Here is a 17,897-nt window from a genome sequence, read left to right on the forward strand (position 1 = left end):
ACAAAACAATTTATATAATTCACAAAACCACAATTTCAGCCATTCATGCTACCACAATTTCATAAGCCATCAATTCAAATCATGCATATATATATATATATATATATATATATATATATATATATATATATATATAATATGTATATATATATATATATAATATAGTAATTATATTTTGTGAATATGAAGAACCTCGTTTTCTCTTGTTCTACTCGAAATTGATGTATTATGGATATGTAGGGTACGTTGCTGAACATGCATGAAATTAATATTCTGACATGGAATAACTAAATTAGATGGACATTCGACAAGCTTAATTATGAGCCATAATGATGATCAACCATTTTTTTATCGCATATCCAAGGAAGTTGGAGCTCCAGGCCCATAAGACTTCAACCATATTGTCACGTCCAAAGCAAAACAAGGTCATTGAAATATGCAGCTTTCCAAGTTCTCAATGCCCACAAAATTTTATTAAGAATTCAAATAAAAGTTAAAGTTTGTTTATTTTTTTAATTATATTATTATAATGCAGTTGTGTTATAACTCTTGAAGTCAATTCCTAATTTGAGACTTACCATGTCAATAATATAAAGACCTAATTTCTGTATATTTAAATACCATTACTAGAATTGGGTAACTCAAGAACATATCAAATACAAAGCTAGGTAAGTGTTTGTTTTTTCCTATTTTCAAATTAGAATTTCTTGTTTTTTTCGTTTGCTGATCTAGAAAAGTATGGATAATGCTAAAGTAGATTGAGAAAATTTTCCAACACTTTGTCTTTTTTTGGTTCTTGACAAATTAAATATCCTCAACAATCTGATTCGACTTAGTGTAATTTGTAAGTATTGGCATTCCATTTTCAATAATTTTCTTGATTCAAAGGGGCGATCATCACTTCATCTATTTCCAATCTTGTTGATTCCAATGAGAATGTGCAACAGAGTTCGACAATTATGTAGCCTACAAGCCAAAACAAAAACCTATAACATTAGGTTACTAAAATGTCATACCAAGAGATTTTGTGGTTCTTCTTATGGTTGGTTAGCCGTTGTGGATAAAGACGTGATCATAACTCTCTTAAATCTTTTTAAGGATAGGATTACAATTGATCTTCCTAAGATTGACGTTCCCAATCCAATGAAAGTAGATCACGAATATAACCTTCATACGGTTATCTTGTTAACAAACCTTTTATTGCATCTGAATAGTTATATGGTTGTGGTTATCTATAATCTTGAATGCATATTAGCCTTCCACAAACTCAGACAGAGAAGTTGGATATATTTATGCATATTAGCCTTATACAAACTCAGACAGAGAAGTTGGATATATTTGGATAAAACTCTAACGACTTTCAATGATGTTATTTTCTCATAAAAATTTGGCTTATGTTATCAAAACTCGAAGCTCGATAATCTCTCTTTTTTATGTTAATGGTAGTCTTAACAACATTTTAAAATCACCAAAGGTGAAAATACTCATGTTGCCATGTCTAAGGTTGATTGAGCATATCTTTTTGAAGCATCTAAAAGAGATCTATTCTTTATCAAAAAGGAAATTGATATTGATATTGATATTGAGGACTTTCATTGTTGTGCTCATTTTCCTACAAATTTAAAGATTTTCAAGTTGGTTTTGGATAATAAAAAACGTGAATTTTTAGAGGAACTAAGGTATAGAATATAGATGAAGATATAATGTTTGTGGATGATAATCATACCATAATTGTTTCAATTTTGAATTTTTCTAAAACTGAATCTAATTCTACATATTTTATCGATAATCATTTCATTGCTACTATTTATCGGCCACTTGATCCTCGAGATATTAATTTTTTCAACATAAAAAATGAAAATGTGAGAAAACATTATCGATTCAAACTTTAGGATAAATATCTACCTCTTTATACTTAGATCCTACCACCGATTGATTTTAAATTACCTTCAAATTAATGATGTGGTAGCTTTAGTTTTTGAACTATATGTTAATTTTATATCTTGGTTTATGTAGCCTTTAGAATATTGTCATTTAAATTTTATTCAATTATTATTTTATTTCTAGCTAGTGATTGTTGTCTTAATTTTTTTTTCTTACGAAATACAATGACAATCTTTTGTTTAATATTTTTTATACACTATTGTCAATTTAACAAGAGAATACGAACAAATTAATTATATATTAAGAAGCCATAATCGTAATTATACAATCATTAAAGCAATCATTATAGAATTTAAGACGGCTATAAATAAACAACAAAATTCCTTCAAAAGCGTTGCTGATGAAAGTATAACTCATAGCTTGCGACAACCTTGTTTGGACAAGCGATTTTCAAAAGTATAAGAGTTTAGCCTCACAATAAATTTGGCATGAATGATGATATAGTATATGGATTAAAATTAATAATAGTATATCATTTATATATGGAATGTCCATGTACAGATATATTTCATTCACATTACACTTCTTTCTGCTAACTTTCACATCTATGAAAGAAAGGAAAAGGATATCTTCGGATTTGAAAGAATATGTCATCAGGCAACCGACAGGCTAATTTCATTGCCTAGCTCGGTCAGAGTGAAGGCAAAATTATCGATTCAATAGCAATATGAGGCTTTCCTAGTGGATTATACCAATTGGATATCCATTTGGACTTTGAGGTCAATTTTGGTCAGTCAGGTCCTCTCGTTAGAATTTACGTCGAAGTGAAGAAAACATTCATGGTCGTAATCATAATATGAGCAAAATGTTTTACACCAATTGAAATTTTAGTGTCATGGTTTTTATGAAAAGTCATATGAATCTCATATCGAAGAGATATGTTCTTAATAGATAGAATCATAAATTTCACATCGAAGTGAAACTATTAGCGATAAGTCAAAGGATAAGGTCATATAAATCTTAAATTGATCATCTACTAGAGTAATACTATAAGCATTTAACAATTCAAAAAAAATTATCAAGAGTTTAAAAATAAAAAAAATTATTTTGAGACATCTCAAAAAGAAAAGATAAAAAAATGGGATTGAAAGAGTATTAAAATCTCATAATTGGAAGAATATTTTGAGAAATATTTTCAACAAAACCATGTAATTAATTTTACATTAAAAATCTAATTAACACTAATTCTTAGTAAAATCTTATTAGACTTTTTCTAGGTAATGGACAGTTTTACTGTTACTCTAGGTCTTCTTTTTCTTTTTGGAGGCAGGATATTGAGGATCTTAATAAACAAAAAAAAATTAAATTGGAATTTTCCTTGGAAATAATAAAATAAAATAAAGGCCTGTACGATTGACAAAGTCGAAGCACATGGAAAATTGAGTGGCAATTATTGTTGCCGACATGTTGCGGCCAAATCCAATTCAGTTTGGTGAATCAGCTGATGGACTCCAAAACTACCAAGTCAAACCAACCCTGATTCGGTTGATGTAAGACTAATCTCCAATTAAATAGTTTCTAGGCATGTACTCCTTCAATCCTATTTTTATTTGTTTTTTTTATATGAAGGAAAATTTTGTTAAATTAATTTAAAATAACATTTTAGACCGCTAAACACCTAGAGAGTCCACAATTAATAAATAAGAAATGTTTACAGGAAATACATCATAAACTTGTAATCTTATACTTAAATCCTCATTATGAGTAATCATTTAATCGACACACTAATTGGCTTCACGATGTATGTGAGATAAGTAGCATTTCCATTCTTTATGAAGTAACTGTCTGATTGATTGCAATAATTAAATATTTGATTGTAGAGCATTTTCTTTGTTCTGTATTTTTTGCAATGTTTGAAGCGAATCTGTTTCTTCTTGTACTTTTCTATAACCTTTTGACCAACATATCGTCAATCCATGATAAATTGCTCAGAGCTCTGTAGTCAGAGAGAATGAAATACCAATCTTATAGGTGAATCCTGTTAACCATGATCCTGAGCTGTCTCTAATAAGTCCACTTGTTGCTGCTAGTCCTGGTTGCCCTTTAGCACTTCCATTTACATTTAATTTCTTTTAGCTTCCTAAAACTATGTTTTTTTTTTAAAAAAATTCAAATATCTAATATTCTTCTTTTTACGTTTTAAAATTATTGTTTTTTTATTAGTTTTTTGACATTAAAAAGCATGAAGCATCATATTTATAATTTTTTAAATGTAAATATAAATATGCTAAAGTCAATTTTTTTCTGTTTTAAACTCTGTAAAAAAATCAAATAAAAACAAATAAAACAGATGAAGAGTGTATAATTTTATTTTATAATAAAATAATGTTTCCTTTAGTTCTTATTTTACTGTTTTTCAAATTAAATTTAAATCAGATTGGGTATTATGGTGTAAAGTGGCTTTTGAGAGCATTTATTATTTCATATTAATAGTTAGTATTTACCACAAAGAAGGAAATTGAAAAGAGTTAGTCAATGCCTTGTGTCACATGCTTTTCCAATAATAAACAAAATGCCTTGTGTTGCACATTTTTAATGTATTTATTGTGCGTGACCCAAAGAAATCTTGTTCACATTATAAGGAGTATTGGTTCTACAAGCAAAACTATCAAAATTTTAAGACTAGAAAAGTCCACTAATGGAATCACCAAAAATTCATCAAAATAATTGTAATAGTTAAACTTAATAATTCATAAATAACACAATAGACTAAGTTCATCTCATTCGCTGCATCTTTATATATATATATATATATTAGTGTGATAATAGTGCCTTATAAAGATTATTGAGATGTTTAAGGGATTTTGGAAAGACCTCGAACAAGTTAAAACATTCCAATTCTATCACTATTAAAAGACCAAAAAATTATTAAATATTGTATAATCTTGTAACACTTAATACAACAATATTACTTTTAATATATATGACTTTGAACCACCTAATGGAAAATATTGTTCTCTTATCTTATAAAGTTTATAATATTTTTTCCCGATATTTAAGGTTTGAATATTTTAAATTAAAAGTTGAAGTTTGAATAATTGAATTGTTTTTTGAGAGACAGGGTGAATCGATTTCAAACCGTGTAATAAGAAAAGCACATATAACCAACAAATTGCCCTTTTTCTTTATGGCAAAAGCTAAACATCTGCAGGAACTATGGGATGTTTCATGTGAAAGTGTTAACCAACCGTGAGTAGTTACAGCCCAACCCTAAAACCAATCATTTATGACTGTTAGATGAACAACCAAGAAAACCAAACTTGTGTTGAGTTTAAAATGGGTTTGACTAGTAGATTTCACGTTCGGGAGCTTCCAATACTTGTGTCAGGGACAAGCCAACTGTGACCAATACACGAGTCGCAGCCCTCTTTTGATGTCATGTAAGAAATTCAATCAGTATGACGGATCAACCTTTTCTCCCTAAGACAGGACAAGAGGAAGAGTGTAGCAGGCGGCCATCAATAAGGATTCCACCCGGGTACCTTGATCTCGGCCCTGCACGACGCCAGTCCACCGCACATCTCATCACTAATGATGCCATTATCCCCATCATAACTACACCGAATTCTTCCTCCTATGTTAACCTCATTGCCAACTTGAACAAGAAGAGAAAAATCACTCGTCGCTCGTATTCTGCACCATCTGTTTTCACTGATGTTAGGGAAGCTTTTCAAGATTCCAGTGAGCAGAGGCCGTCGTCAAAATCAGCACCTTTCATTGTCCGCCAAGCCTTCGTTTGGCTGGTTTTATACATATTAACTGGTATTTTGATGTACATGGCTAGTGCAAGTTTCAAGGGCACCGAGACTTTCAAGCCTGTAGATGCCTTGTACTTCATTGTGGTTACTCTCTGCACGATTGGCTATGGGGATATTGTCCCGGACACAACCTTTACCAAGCTTTTCACCTGCTTCTTTATATTGATTGGTTTCGGATTCATTGATATTTTGCTAAACGGATTGGTTACTTACATTTGTGATAGACAAGAGGCAGTTCTGCTGAGCACAGTCGATGAGAATCGATTCAACACAATGGTTCAGACATACATGATAGATAAAGCAAAAGGAAGAATGAGAATAAGAATGAAAGTAGGCCTGGCTCTTGCAGTCGTCGTCATCTGCATCGCTATAGGGACCATAGCAGTGCATTTTCTGGAAAACTTGGACTGGGTTAATAGTTTTTATCTCTCTGTTACATCTGTGACCACCGTAGGTTATGGTGATTACGCTTTCAGAACAGTAACAGGGAGGTGTTTTGCAATCCTCTGGCTACTAGTAAGCACACTCGCTGTTGCCAGGGCATTCTTATACCTAACAGAGCTTAGGATTGACAGGAGGAATCGCAAAATTGCAAAGTGGGTTCTTCAGAAGAAGATGACACTGGAGGATTTGGTTGCAGCAGACCTTGACAATGATGGATCCATCAGGTACTAATGATCTCTTAACATTCATCTGCACTTTTGAACAATCTATTCTAGTTTTTTTAGGTAAATCCAGGATATATAGTTTTCCTTTAGGTTTTCATAGATTATTAATTCATCAGACAGGAAATAGGATGATATTACAAAGAATTGATCCAGCCCAGCGTAATGAACAAGAAAGAATTGGCTCCTTTATACCAGCAATCAAGGGTTTAATACTAAAAGGGAGCTAATTCAAAGTGCTACTCTGCATTTAGTTGTTTGGTTTAATTGATCTTTGACACGATGAAGGAGCTCTCAAGGCATCAGTCTTGAAAGTACATTGCATTTGTTGAGAATGTCCGCAGCAATTCTCCATTCTACAACAAGTTTAACATGAATGCATAGAAATGCTCGGAACAATGAGAGCTAAGACTTTCAGATAGGAGAAATCATAATTATTCTAAAAGACACGTTAACATGTTTAAGATGGCTTGAAGAATATGCAAACTATTACACAGTTATTCTTGTAGATATTTTGGGGGCAAAAGAAAGTAATTATATTGTTCTTCATTGACAATCTTAGAAAGAAACGATATAAAATCTATGTACATTGATGGTACACAGGTATATACCAAAAGAGCATACGAAAACATAAACAACTGACATTAGCTGCAAACTTCAACCAAACTCCAAACAGTCAAGTAATCCTTGCATATCATTCCTTTCCACTAGTTTTTCACCATAACCCAACAGACTCCCGAGGAACATATTTCAAATCTCTCCACCAACAAAGATCTAAGAAAATGATCAACAGTTTTATACCCTCCTTACTCATGAAGCATTTGAAAGATTAGTACAATACTTGGTCATACCTCTTTCAGAGACTGTTCCTAATAACAATGATGAAGCCTAATGATACATTGCTATCATCTGTGTGAGACTTGGAATTATCAGCCTACCAAGATAGGGTCCTATCAATTTGTCATTTGCAAAAGAAGCATATTTCAACGTGCAAGTAAAGAAGCATATCAGAATAAGAGAACTAGGGATTTTTTTCAAGTGTGACAATAAGAATCCTAAGTACCTTACGTACGGGGAAAAAAAATGATAACAAATATAAGAGAGAAATTGTTTATAATAAAAATTAGGAAACAAAAATAATTGTCCCAATGTACTTATTTGATTGATCAAAAAGCAAACCGATACTAAAGTTAATGAGTTAAATTCGAATGCAATAGTGCTTAAGTGAAAGAGTTCTAAAGTGATTGAAAAACGAGTAAACAGCTAAAAATTTTCATGAAAGCAGGCCATCTTATAATTTTTGGAGGGCTATACATGATTTACCCTTTAATTTAGGTTGTTGAACTAAACAACATTTATCATAAGCTTGGGATGGGGGGCTGCCAGCCGCACTCTACCTTTGCCACTTCTTTTCAGCCAATATAGAATAAAATACAATATAAAGCACATTAAGTAATGCCATTAAATAAGAAGGGAGAAAAATTAAAATTCATGGTCATAAAGATTCCCTCAATTGCTGCCATGACAGTTTAGAATGAATGAAGTTCATATGTATAATGAACCAGCATGATTAATACCTCTTCTGATAATTGAAAGAGCAACAAAGATCAGCAGGAGCAAGACTAACATAAGGAGATATAGTGTTTATCTGGTCAAACTGTTGTTACTTGAATCAGATTGGAGGGAAAGGTCATGATCATAATCTAGGATGGGATCCATATAAAGCACAGGGCAGTGTGGTACTTAGCTTTTCATTAAGCGTCATTATTGTTGAGGACTTCACTTATTTTATATCCACAAATGTTCACAGTCAAATTTTCTACTGCAAGCTTGCAAAAGGTTGACGTTAGCAAGAAATCTGATAGCGCAACATGCGACTGCAGAAAAACCTGAATTTCTGCATATTTTCAACCCGTTAATAGCAAGGAATACATTTTATAGGAATGGAGGAAAAAGGCTGAGGAGTCCAAAGCCTAAACCTATGAAGAACAATGCAACCTTCTAGGCTTTTGCCAGGTTGATCCTTTGTTCTGTTTTAGCAGTGGGCTGATAAAAAATGGATCCAGAGATGTCAGAAGTCAGCAATTCTTATGCATACAATGGTACTTCATGCTTCCATGACATCTGGAAACTTATAACAATATTTGGCTACAAAGAGAGAGCGAGATAGATACATAGAGGCATGTGTCATATCTATAGAATTCTACTTCATGCTTCCATGGCATCTGGGAAATATATAACAATTTTGGCAAAAGAGATGTTGTAATTTTTTATGAAGGTAATAATAATAGGTCCTGATAATATTGTTGGATATTTGTAAGTTTTGAGCCTTTCAAAAGAAAATTTATTCCTAACATATTATTTGTGGAGTAAATCAGTACATTTGAGTTTTATTAAAGACCTGCAGAGACTCCAATGAACAGTAGACAGGAACAAAGCTGGAGTAAAGAGCATGCAGGAATGTTCTAACATATAAACCAGATTATTTTTAAGCAATTCCAATAGAAAAGACAGATAAAAAAAAAACATGGCTCAGATGCACACTATCCCCATTTAATTTTAAATCAATTGCCATAAGCTAACTATTGAAATGAATGATAACCAGGTCAGTGAGTTCAAACATTAGGAAAGTAACAATGATCTGGGAAGTTTCTAAATCACCATGAATTAGATAGCATTATCATGTTTACAATTTAATTCAATCAAACCAAGAAGGAAACAACCATCTCTTATCAGCTCTCCTTCCCTTGGTTTCTGTTTGAGGTGTCATATCTGTTCTGGCCACTTGGACATTTCTCTCATCTTGCTAACACATTAGCATTGTCAGGTTCCTAATTTACAACAATTTATTGGTAGTTACTAAATGTAAATCAAATAATTTTAATACTCTTATGGTTGCAGTAAATCTGAATTTGTAATCTACAAGCTCAAGGAGATGGGAAAGATAGCAGAGAAAGACATCCTGCAGATCTGCAACCAATTTGATGCACTAGACAATAGCAATTGTGGCAAAATTACAGTTGCTGATCTCATGGATAGTGATTGACTGTAATGTCATTTCCATATTTTAAAAGGGAAAAAGGCAGGAATCATTTCTTGATTGGATCTTGACATGGAGATGGCCTAATTGCCAATCTCTTCATACTGTACAGAAGCAGAACCACAAATAGTACATGATCATTTTTTCAACTTGTATAGAAGCAAGAAGTTAGTGCTACATCCTTCCTGTAGGTGGAATATTAGCTGAAAATTTAGTAATTTGAGCAATTCTTTGCAAGTGGTAACAAAGGGATCTTCAGTAGTTTTACTTCTATGTCATTTGTTATCCTTTGCTAATTCACAAAGAAGATGTCTAATTTCAATTGGTACTAGAGAAAGTATAAAATATTCGTTGCAGAAAAATTCATAAAGTAGGTCAACTTGATGATGAAACTGCAGTGATTCCATGGATTAATGTTACTCAGGTTTAAGAGTTCTTTTAGTTCTATATGTAATGTAAAGTAATGATTCACCAAAAGATGCTTCCTTGCACAAAATACAGGTAATAAAACCCAAAGGGATAATCACTTATATGACATCATCCACAGCAGAACTCAAACAACCCCAGCACACATGCTTGAAATCAGAAACATAAATGCAGCGGAACTCACCAAGAGATTTCTTCTGCTTGTCCCAAAATATTTACATCATGATCGTGAATAAAGAGTAGCCATTGACAACTTGTCCCAATTGTGTCTCAGTTTTAAGTAACTTTATGCTGATAGCCTCAGTTTTCTTTAGTAACTGCAATTTTAAATAGTCATAGCAGGTGTCAGCTAAAAGAGATTGTTTAGCTATAGGAAACAACAACTCAAACATAAATCAGAAAAGAAACAGTTATAATAGCTGAAATAAAATGAGAGATGAAATTATAGAAACTACAATGACCACTAAAGGTTTTCATTTTACTTTGATCATGGTTCCATGAGGAGCATTAATCACAAAATCTGAGGGCAGTAGAGAGGGAAGTCCTACTGCATGTGTGATAAGCTAAGCCTAGACAAAGTCCATGCAGCTTATGAAGCCTTTATTGTTACCAGTAGCCTAATGATCCTGAAGGTTGAACAATGAAAAGAGCACAGACCACTGAATTCTCTCTTCAGTAGCTGCTTCGGGGAGTTCAAGTCTTATTTAGCAACTCCATTTGGACAAAATTGAAGTAGAATTGAACTGCCAGCCTGGTTACCATTTTGTCCTTTCAGAAACACTTTTTAGGAACAAAAACATGGATATGGTGAATGAAGAGCTTCATGGATTTTATTTCCTGTTTCAGAAATATGTTGGCATAGGTTTGTCGTTGCAATTATACTCATATCTTTACTTTACATACCATCCAACTATATTCCCGTTGTGTTTTACAAGGTAATTTTGAAATTTTCTGATGATTTCTAAGTTGTCAACACAATGAGGTATTCCTATTATTGTGATTTCTAAGTTGGCAATAAAATATGTATTATCTTTCGTCTTTTAATCCTGATTCAGAAATTGACAAGAAAAGATTTTAGTTACTACAATCATTATGAAATGGTTTTCCACATATTCTACTGAGAAATAAGGTAACTACTTCAAATCCACTCTCAAAGACAATAAGAAAAACACTCCCCCACCAACCCCCCCCCCAAAAAAAAAAAAAAAAAGCATGGAGGAAAGATAATTCAGGCAAACAGATAATAGTTCAAATTCATTAGATTGCCAGATGGAAATGTCTAGTCCTAGTTGCCACTAATCTGATATGCCTGTTTCTATGAATTTTTTGGTTAGGACTGTTACATACACGTATGACCAACCCTCCTGAGAGTTTTCACATTTACATTGTCCCTTCCACAAACAATCAGAATTGTTATGCAGCCAGTGCAATTCATCTTTTGAACAGTTTGTTATTAGCAGACAAACTATCAGAACTGTATGCACCCAGCAGACATCATCATTTGAACATTTTTCTACTATCCTTAAATGAGGTTATTCATGCCAAAGCAGGAATCAATATGATTGCTGGAAACATTTCAAAATCATTTTGGCAACAATTTTCTCTGTCTCTTTTTTTTTTTTAATTTTCTTTTTTGTGGACAATCACTAAAAATATATTAAGAGAAGGTTTTCACCTTTGAATTGGATATAAGAAAATAAATTTGTGTACAAAATGGTAAGTTCAGTAAGAAATCTTCATTTGATAAAATTTTAGTAAAACATCCCTCCAAAAGCTTTTAGTTTGTCCAAAAACAATCGTAAGATGGTTATTTTTAAGAACTTCAATTAAAAGAAGAATAAACTTTGATATTCTTTCCATAATTCTTTCAATATTATTGATGTTCTATAATTATGGGAATTTTCTATTTCTTTCTTGGATTGGGGTTAAGGTGCTTGCTGAGGTGGAAACTTTTATTAGGAGGACAAAGATTCAAGACAGATGATCTTCATCGATCAGTATATTTATTCACATAAGGAAGTCTGCATCATTTTAGATTTGATTTCCAAATTAGTGAAAAGTGCAATAATTAAAATAGCAAGTAACTTCATATACCATAATCAATCCAAATCAATGTAATTATGAATGTACCAACTGTAAGCATTTAACATGGTTGGAGGCGTAGAAGTATAAGTAGAGCAAATGTGGTTGAGTATGCTACTGAGTAGACCCGGCAATTTTGGACACGACACGTTAACACGACACAAGAAGACACGAGTTAAACAGGTTTTGGGTTTACCCTTAACGTGTTTCGTGTCTGACACATTAAGACACAAAAATTTTCGTGTCTTAACGTGTCAGACACGACAAACATGTTTAAAACACGTTTAAACACGTTTACTTAATCGTGTTATCGTGTTTAAATGTGTATACATGACACGTTTAATAACCTATTAAACATTAATAGTTAAAGATTATTTTAACTTATATAAATAATTTTAAATAATTATTTGATGTGTATTTTAACCTTATATATAATAATAAATTTTATATATGTTATTTATATTAAGTTTAATATATTTATATTTTTATTATTAATTTTTGTTATATATTTTATAATTATAGATGAAGTTTATAAGTTTTACTCATAATTTGTAAAAAAAAGATAAAATTTTAANTCGTGTTAAACGTGTTAATCGTATTAAACGTATTATTAATCGTGTCGTGTCGTATATTGACACATTTAATAAACGTGTATTTGATTCTTGGCCCACATGCTGCCATGTCCTTATGTTGTATGCTGAGATTTTTATTTTTATTTCTTTCTACTGTAACTACTGTTTTATTTACTATGTGGTATGCTACAGAGACAAAGCCAACAATTAAACAAAAACTTTGTTGTATGGAAAGTTAAAATATTGGTACACAGAATGGTTTTGGTTTATATGAACTCCATCAGAGTTTGTTGCCAGAAAAAAACACGTTTTGAGCAGGGGAGAAAAAGATAAGTGGCTGAAAAATTTGTCATAGACCACAAACTAGTATTTTCTTATCTCTTTTGTTAAGCAATTGGAAGAGATGCCCATGGATACACTGGATTGGATTTTAGTCTAGACTGTTGGAACTCTCACATTTAAAAACACGTACCTGATCATTAGGCAAAGTGTTAAGGTCAAAAGCCATGGATATCTACATTCTGGGTAGTAGTTACCTTTCTCTTTGACAAAATTGAGATACCACGGGAAAATATTCAAAATGAAAATTGCTTTTTCTACAGCATTAGTCACTATATGGCTTTAAATGCAAACAGCATTCATTTCCAATATGACCACAACATAATTTGTACTTCCCGGCACAAGATGGATATTTGGGCTAGAGCCAATAAGCCCGTATTTAGAATAGAAAAAAAGGGAAAAAAAAAGTCACTTTTTCCTGGCAAACAAACAATTTGGGGAAAGAGAAGAAACCCTAGAGGAAAAGGGAGAATTAAATTTTGGAAAAATAGTTTTTTAGACTTGAGATTAGGGTAAGATTAGTCTTAGAATCTTTTAGATTTAGTTATTTTAGCTTTGTAATATAACACCCATGAATTAGTTTAGTGTTCTTAGACTTTCTGACAATACTGTACATGACGGTTACCAATGGAAAGGTCTCATTGAGATCTTCCTATTAGGTTTTGTGGCCTCTCATTTAGGTTTACATTGGAGAAATCAATTTTTGAATATTATGAAAATAGATTTTTAACAGTTTTGAAACCTCAACTTTGAGTGGCAGCAAAACCACTTTCCGGTGATTCTTTTTGCCAATTCTTTGGTTCTTTTTGTAGTATGAAATGTGGTCTTTATTTTGGTTTCAATGCTCAGTTAGAGGCTTTATGTGCTAAGAGAATAGAGGCTTTAAAGACAGCCAAATGGCCATGAAACCCAGAAATTTTGGGCATATCAGTAATAATTTTGTAAATTTTGGGCATATCAGTAATAAAATGGGTGTTCGGCCACCTTGGTTTCTGACTTAAATTTGCGTGTTGAAGTATGACATGTAGCCTTCATTTTGGTATAATTTACACCTCTGGATTCAACCTAGGTTGTAAGTTATAAGCGTATAAAGTAGGCCAAAATCCAAACAGCCATGAAATCTGACATTTCGGCACTTCGACAAATTTTGCTTTTAATTATTGTTTACCAATATTTGATCTATTTTGCTAGAAACTTCAGAAAACATATCTTTTTGAATAATTAAAAAAGAAATTTGTCAAAGTGCTTCTCCCACAGCTCATCACCAGGGGACAAATAGGAGGCTCCCTCAAATACTATTTGTCCCCTGGCAAATCAGATTGTGTCTCTCACTATAATTCAGACAAATGGCATCATCCAGATCAACCAAACAATCCCCAAGCTTGCTGGCTAACTCTCTCCCTAAAGACTATCCAATTTCTCTTTTTATGGTCATTTTTGGTTTGTGGGCACTGACTTGACTGTTGGAGTGGTCATGCTGGAGCAACCCCAGCGCCCATCATAGTCTTTTCCTAAATTGAAGGGCACTCTGTCCGACATCAGGTTGCAGCTTTGAGTTCATTTGTCAACACTAATAAATATTTTGTTATTTGTTTTTGTGGAAATAAAGCATATGATCTCCGCCTACAAAAAACTTCTAACTTTGGTGCCCCCCACACCCCCACCCCCCCACATCCTTTTCTTTTTTTTCAGGTAAAATCACAACACATGTTAAATTTCATCATCTTTGTCAAGGAACACCAAAGAAATGGAAGAAAGAGTGTACAATGTAAGGGTTCCACATTTGGCCTAGACAAGGTCACAGATGCAGTTGGTGCTTTTGTTGTCAGCAATAACTATAACTATCATAAAGCAAATGCTAACTTGCAACGTAGAAACTTTTACTTATATGAAATAATTTCTGCTAAAAAAATGCCCTCACCTGGTAGTAGGAACCTGACTGAGATATAGTGAAGCCTTAACTGATCTCTACCTTCGTCTGCCTCATATTTGTAATTCTGTGAAGATACAGGTTTGAGAAATGTAACAATGATCTATGGTATAAAATGTCTAAGCTGTTATTGTTGATTGTTTCAAAGTTGAAAAAGCAGAAAAGGGATTGAAGTTTCACCAATTTTTAAGTTAGTTAAAATGTTACCTCTGTCTTATGTCAAGGATACTCTCAAGAAGTTCCCTTGTTTGCTGCACCTTCAAATTTTTTGGCTTCTCATCGTCCAGTAACAATGTCGAAACATTCAATACTGTAACAAGTTCTTGTTCAATTTTCTTGAGCTGTTGTTCCAAATGCTTCAAGAAGTCCTCATAAGTTGATATTGCTGCCAAGCTACTATTTATAGTGTCTTCAATAAATGCACTGAAACTTGGAAATGCTTGATGTTCCTCTAGCTCCTCATTGGCAGGTTGCTCCACCGGATCATCTGTATGGAGCAGCAACTTTTGATCTTCACAGAGTGTTCGGGCATCATGAGCAATGTCCTTATTCTGAATTTTATCATTTGCAGTTCGCTCCTTTGGAGATACAATCCAAACTGGAGTAGAATCATCTTCTCTACCAATTTCTGTCTCTGACGCAATGTTCCCAATTAGTTGAGTTTCTTTGACAGTTATTGCCTGGAATCAAGGTTACTTGTTAATACAGCTCAAACCATTGAGCCCTTCAATAAGATCAACAAAGAGGAAACTCATAATTTATAGAGAATATTTTTAAAGAAAACAAAATATATTGTGGGTGACTGACTGCATTAACAGTGAATCAAAATCAGAAAATCACAGCCTTGAGCAGCAATTAATAATAGTTTATAAGTGGCAACTCCTGGTGGAAATGGAAACAAAAGCCATAAGAAAACAGCAACTTATGTTTACATACAAGATGTAAAGTATATTGATCTTTAAATAACATATACATATCAGATAATAATATCTGGGAGTGCTTAGCATGGCTCCATAGGACAAGAGCAAACTACTTCTGAAACTACCAAATTTTTGTTTTGCAGAATACAGGTAAAATGAAGTGTTTATCTTACATAACACTTCCAACCATTGACCATTAGCTGTTCATTTATGTAACAGAAAGAACTAAGAAGAAGTGAACATTTCAGACAGCATGTAACCAGAAAGAGATGAGAAAGTATCTTTAGAATTTTTGTAAATTTAGAATTTGCATTTTATGTTTGGGTAAGTGTACACATCCCATAGTCACCAGAACCCACCAATACCAGCATCATTTTCCAATTACCACTTGAGTTTTGCATAAAACAGTAGCATAAGCAGCATCAGAATATCATGGCTTATTTGGACTATATGGTACACTAAAAATTTGAGGAATCCATCAAAAAATAAAAAACAATTGTGGGCTTGAATTTCAATGACTGTAATCATAAATATGCAAGTCACGCATTTAAATTACGTGGAACTAGATAAGTAAAACAGTCAGACTAACAAAGAAAAGACAGATTGGTAACCATCATTTGAGCTCCTCAAGCAGATTCAATATCCCCTTTATGTGGAAATGCTATCCATGATGCAATAAGATTTATGATACAAATTTGATATTATTAAGTATTAAGGGGGGAGAACATTAATCCCACATTGGTTCAAGTTTTAAGTAATCTACAGTTTCTTGAAATATATTACAGAATCACCCTACTACTCAGAGGAAAAGAACAAAATTGTAATTAACTGATTTTAAACGTTTCAACCCAAAGTTTCTATTGATCAGAAAATAGCAATATCAAATTTGGGAAGATAAAACAACTATTAAAACCATAAATAAAAATGGAGGCTTTCAAGACACTTTGATGTTTTACTACACACAGTTAAAAAAATATATTTAAGGATAATTTCACTGAATTCTTGCAAGTGAAAAATAGAAATTATGGTTGTTCAACATAATGGATAAACAGAAACTCCATGCACCGTATCATTTATAAAGTTTGCACGTGACGCATAGCAACTGTCATGAAATTAGTTAATGGAATGCCTTATTTTAAGCTTTTCACAATAATAATGCATTTATTGCTGATACTGTCTAAACTCATCAGTTAATACTTTTTATCTTTTAAATGTTAGTTTGAATTCTTTGTTCTTTATATTAGCAAGAATATTATCAAGTACAATCTCATTATACCTCATTAAACTTTGTAGAAAGCTTATCCAATAACTCAATCCGACTCTTAGACTTTTCCAACGCTTGCAGAACCTTCTTCTTCTGAAAAAGCAGGTCCCTTGCCTCATTTTCGCTTCCCCTCTGAATACTAACAGCAGCCTGGCGCCGAAGCTTTTCAGCTGCCTCTGATAACCGCAAAAACCTCAATCTAGCATTGCTAGCTGAATCAACAAAGACATAGTAACTTCAAATTTTCTTACATTCATTCTTCACCAATCAAATTAATCCCAATTACAACCAGTTACAAAAGTTATTCCAATATGATCCCAGGAATCCCTTAAATTGTTTTCAGCCCGTGAGAAATTGCATTTATTTAGTTTGTCGACAAATGTTCAAACACCAACTATCAAAGTCAAAATGCTCTAAATTGAAATGGGTATAGAGTTATGAATCTAATAATGTAAAAGCGTAAATGGGTAATGGTGATTTCGATGAAAAATGGTAAGAAGAGTGGACAGCAGTAGTTACCTTTGGTTCGGGTCGTCTCAGCTTCGGCATGTAGTTGGTCAAGCTGGTAACGAAGCTGCTCTGTGTTGATTTTGGAAGTTGAAGCCAAGCATGTGGGCCTCAGCAGGGGCCTGTAACCTACTACAACCATTGCTGCACATTTCGTCATCGCCTTGGCTGCTTCTTCGTCTCAACTTTCACTCCCTACCATAAAACATTGAAATAATATGTTTAAAAAAGAGATAAGGGATTAGTCCCCTGTCCTATAATCTTTTATTGGTTTTTTTTAAGAAGAAAGCATTGATTTTTTTTAATATCTCTTATATTAAAAATTTTAATTTTTTAATATCGATGTTCAATCATTTTTCATATAAAAAGTTAGATAAATTATAATATGATTAATATAGAAAATAGAAAAATTAAAAGGTTAAATATGATTTTGAGATTTTTTTTAAATTT

General features: G+C 32.7%; 2 protein-coding genes across 9 annotated transcripts; one reads left to right on the plus strand and one right to left on the minus strand.

The window, feature by feature from the left end:
- Window positions 5,174–14,741, plus strand: LOC18612171 (two pore potassium channel c). 4 transcript variants are annotated; one of them, XM_018129975.1, is made up of 2 exons: window positions 5,174–6,370; window positions 8,178–8,260. In XM_018129975.1, the coding sequence occupies exons 1-2, from the start codon at window positions 5,343–5,345 to the stop codon at window positions 8,209–8,211; spliced, it is 1,062 nt and encodes a 353-aa protein (XP_017985464.1). In that variant the 5' UTR covers window positions 5,174–5,342; the 3' UTR covers window positions 8,212–8,260. The 4 variants fall into 4 exon arrangements, with proteins under 4 accessions (XP_017985464.1, XP_017985465.1, XP_007048871.2 ...); XM_018129976.1 differs by lacking the exon at window positions 8,178–8,260 and adding an exon at window positions 14,519–14,741 and having other exon boundaries at window positions 5,175–6,370; XM_007048809.2 differs by lacking the exon at window positions 8,178–8,260 and adding an exon at window positions 6,487–6,609 and having other exon boundaries at window positions 5,175–6,370.
- Window positions 6,534–17,691, minus strand: LOC18612172. Of its 5 annotated transcripts, XR_001930056.1 has the most exons (7): window positions 17,460–17,691; window positions 16,953–17,152; window positions 14,964–15,436; window positions 14,748–14,823; window positions 10,018–10,150; window positions 7,219–7,317; window positions 6,534–6,723 (listed from the first exon to the last, which is right to left on the minus strand). XR_001930056.1 is itself a non-coding variant. In XM_018129977.1 (5 exons), exons 1-4 carry the CDS (start codon window positions 17,605–17,607, stop codon window positions 14,784–14,786), a joined length of 861 nt encoding a protein of 286 aa, XP_017985466.1. In that variant the 5' UTR covers window positions 17,608–17,691; the 3' UTR covers window positions 9,826–10,150; window positions 14,748–14,783. The 5 variants fall into 5 exon arrangements, 1 of the variants encoding a protein (XP_017985466.1); XR_001930055.1 differs by lacking the exon at window positions 7,219–7,317; XR_001930057.1 differs by lacking the exons at window positions 6,534–6,723; window positions 7,219–7,317 and adding an exon at window positions 7,848–8,413.

The sequence above is a fragment of the Theobroma cacao genome, chromosome 1 (assembly GCF_000208745.1).
Source record: "Theobroma cacao cultivar B97-61/B2 chromosome 1, Criollo_cocoa_genome_V2, whole genome shotgun sequence".
Lineage (NCBI taxonomy): Eukaryota > Viridiplantae > Streptophyta > Magnoliopsida > Malvales > Malvaceae > Theobroma > Theobroma cacao.

Bases quoted from the DNA above. Each gene is read 5' to 3' on its own strand.
- LOC18612171 (XM_007048807.2), top strand. From the start codon at position 5,343: ATGACGGATCAACCTTTTCTCCCTAAGACAGGACAAGAGGAAGAGTGT. The intron at 6,371-9,268 runs GTACTAATGATC...TTATGGTTGCAG, and splicing joins GACAATGATGGATCCATCAG to TAAATCTGAATTTGTAATCT.
- LOC18612172 (XM_018129977.1), bottom strand. From the start codon at position 17,607: ATGACGAAATGTGCAGCAATGGTTGTAGTAGGTTACAGGCCCCTGCTG. The intron at 17,153-17,459 runs GTAACTACTGCT...TTGTTGATTCAG, and splicing joins TGAGACGACCCGAACCAAAG to CTAGCAATGCTAGATTGAGG. The intron at 15,437-16,952 runs GTATAATGAGAT...CCTTGATTCCAG, and splicing joins TTTCTACAAAGTTTAATGAG to GCAATAACTGTCAAAGAAAC.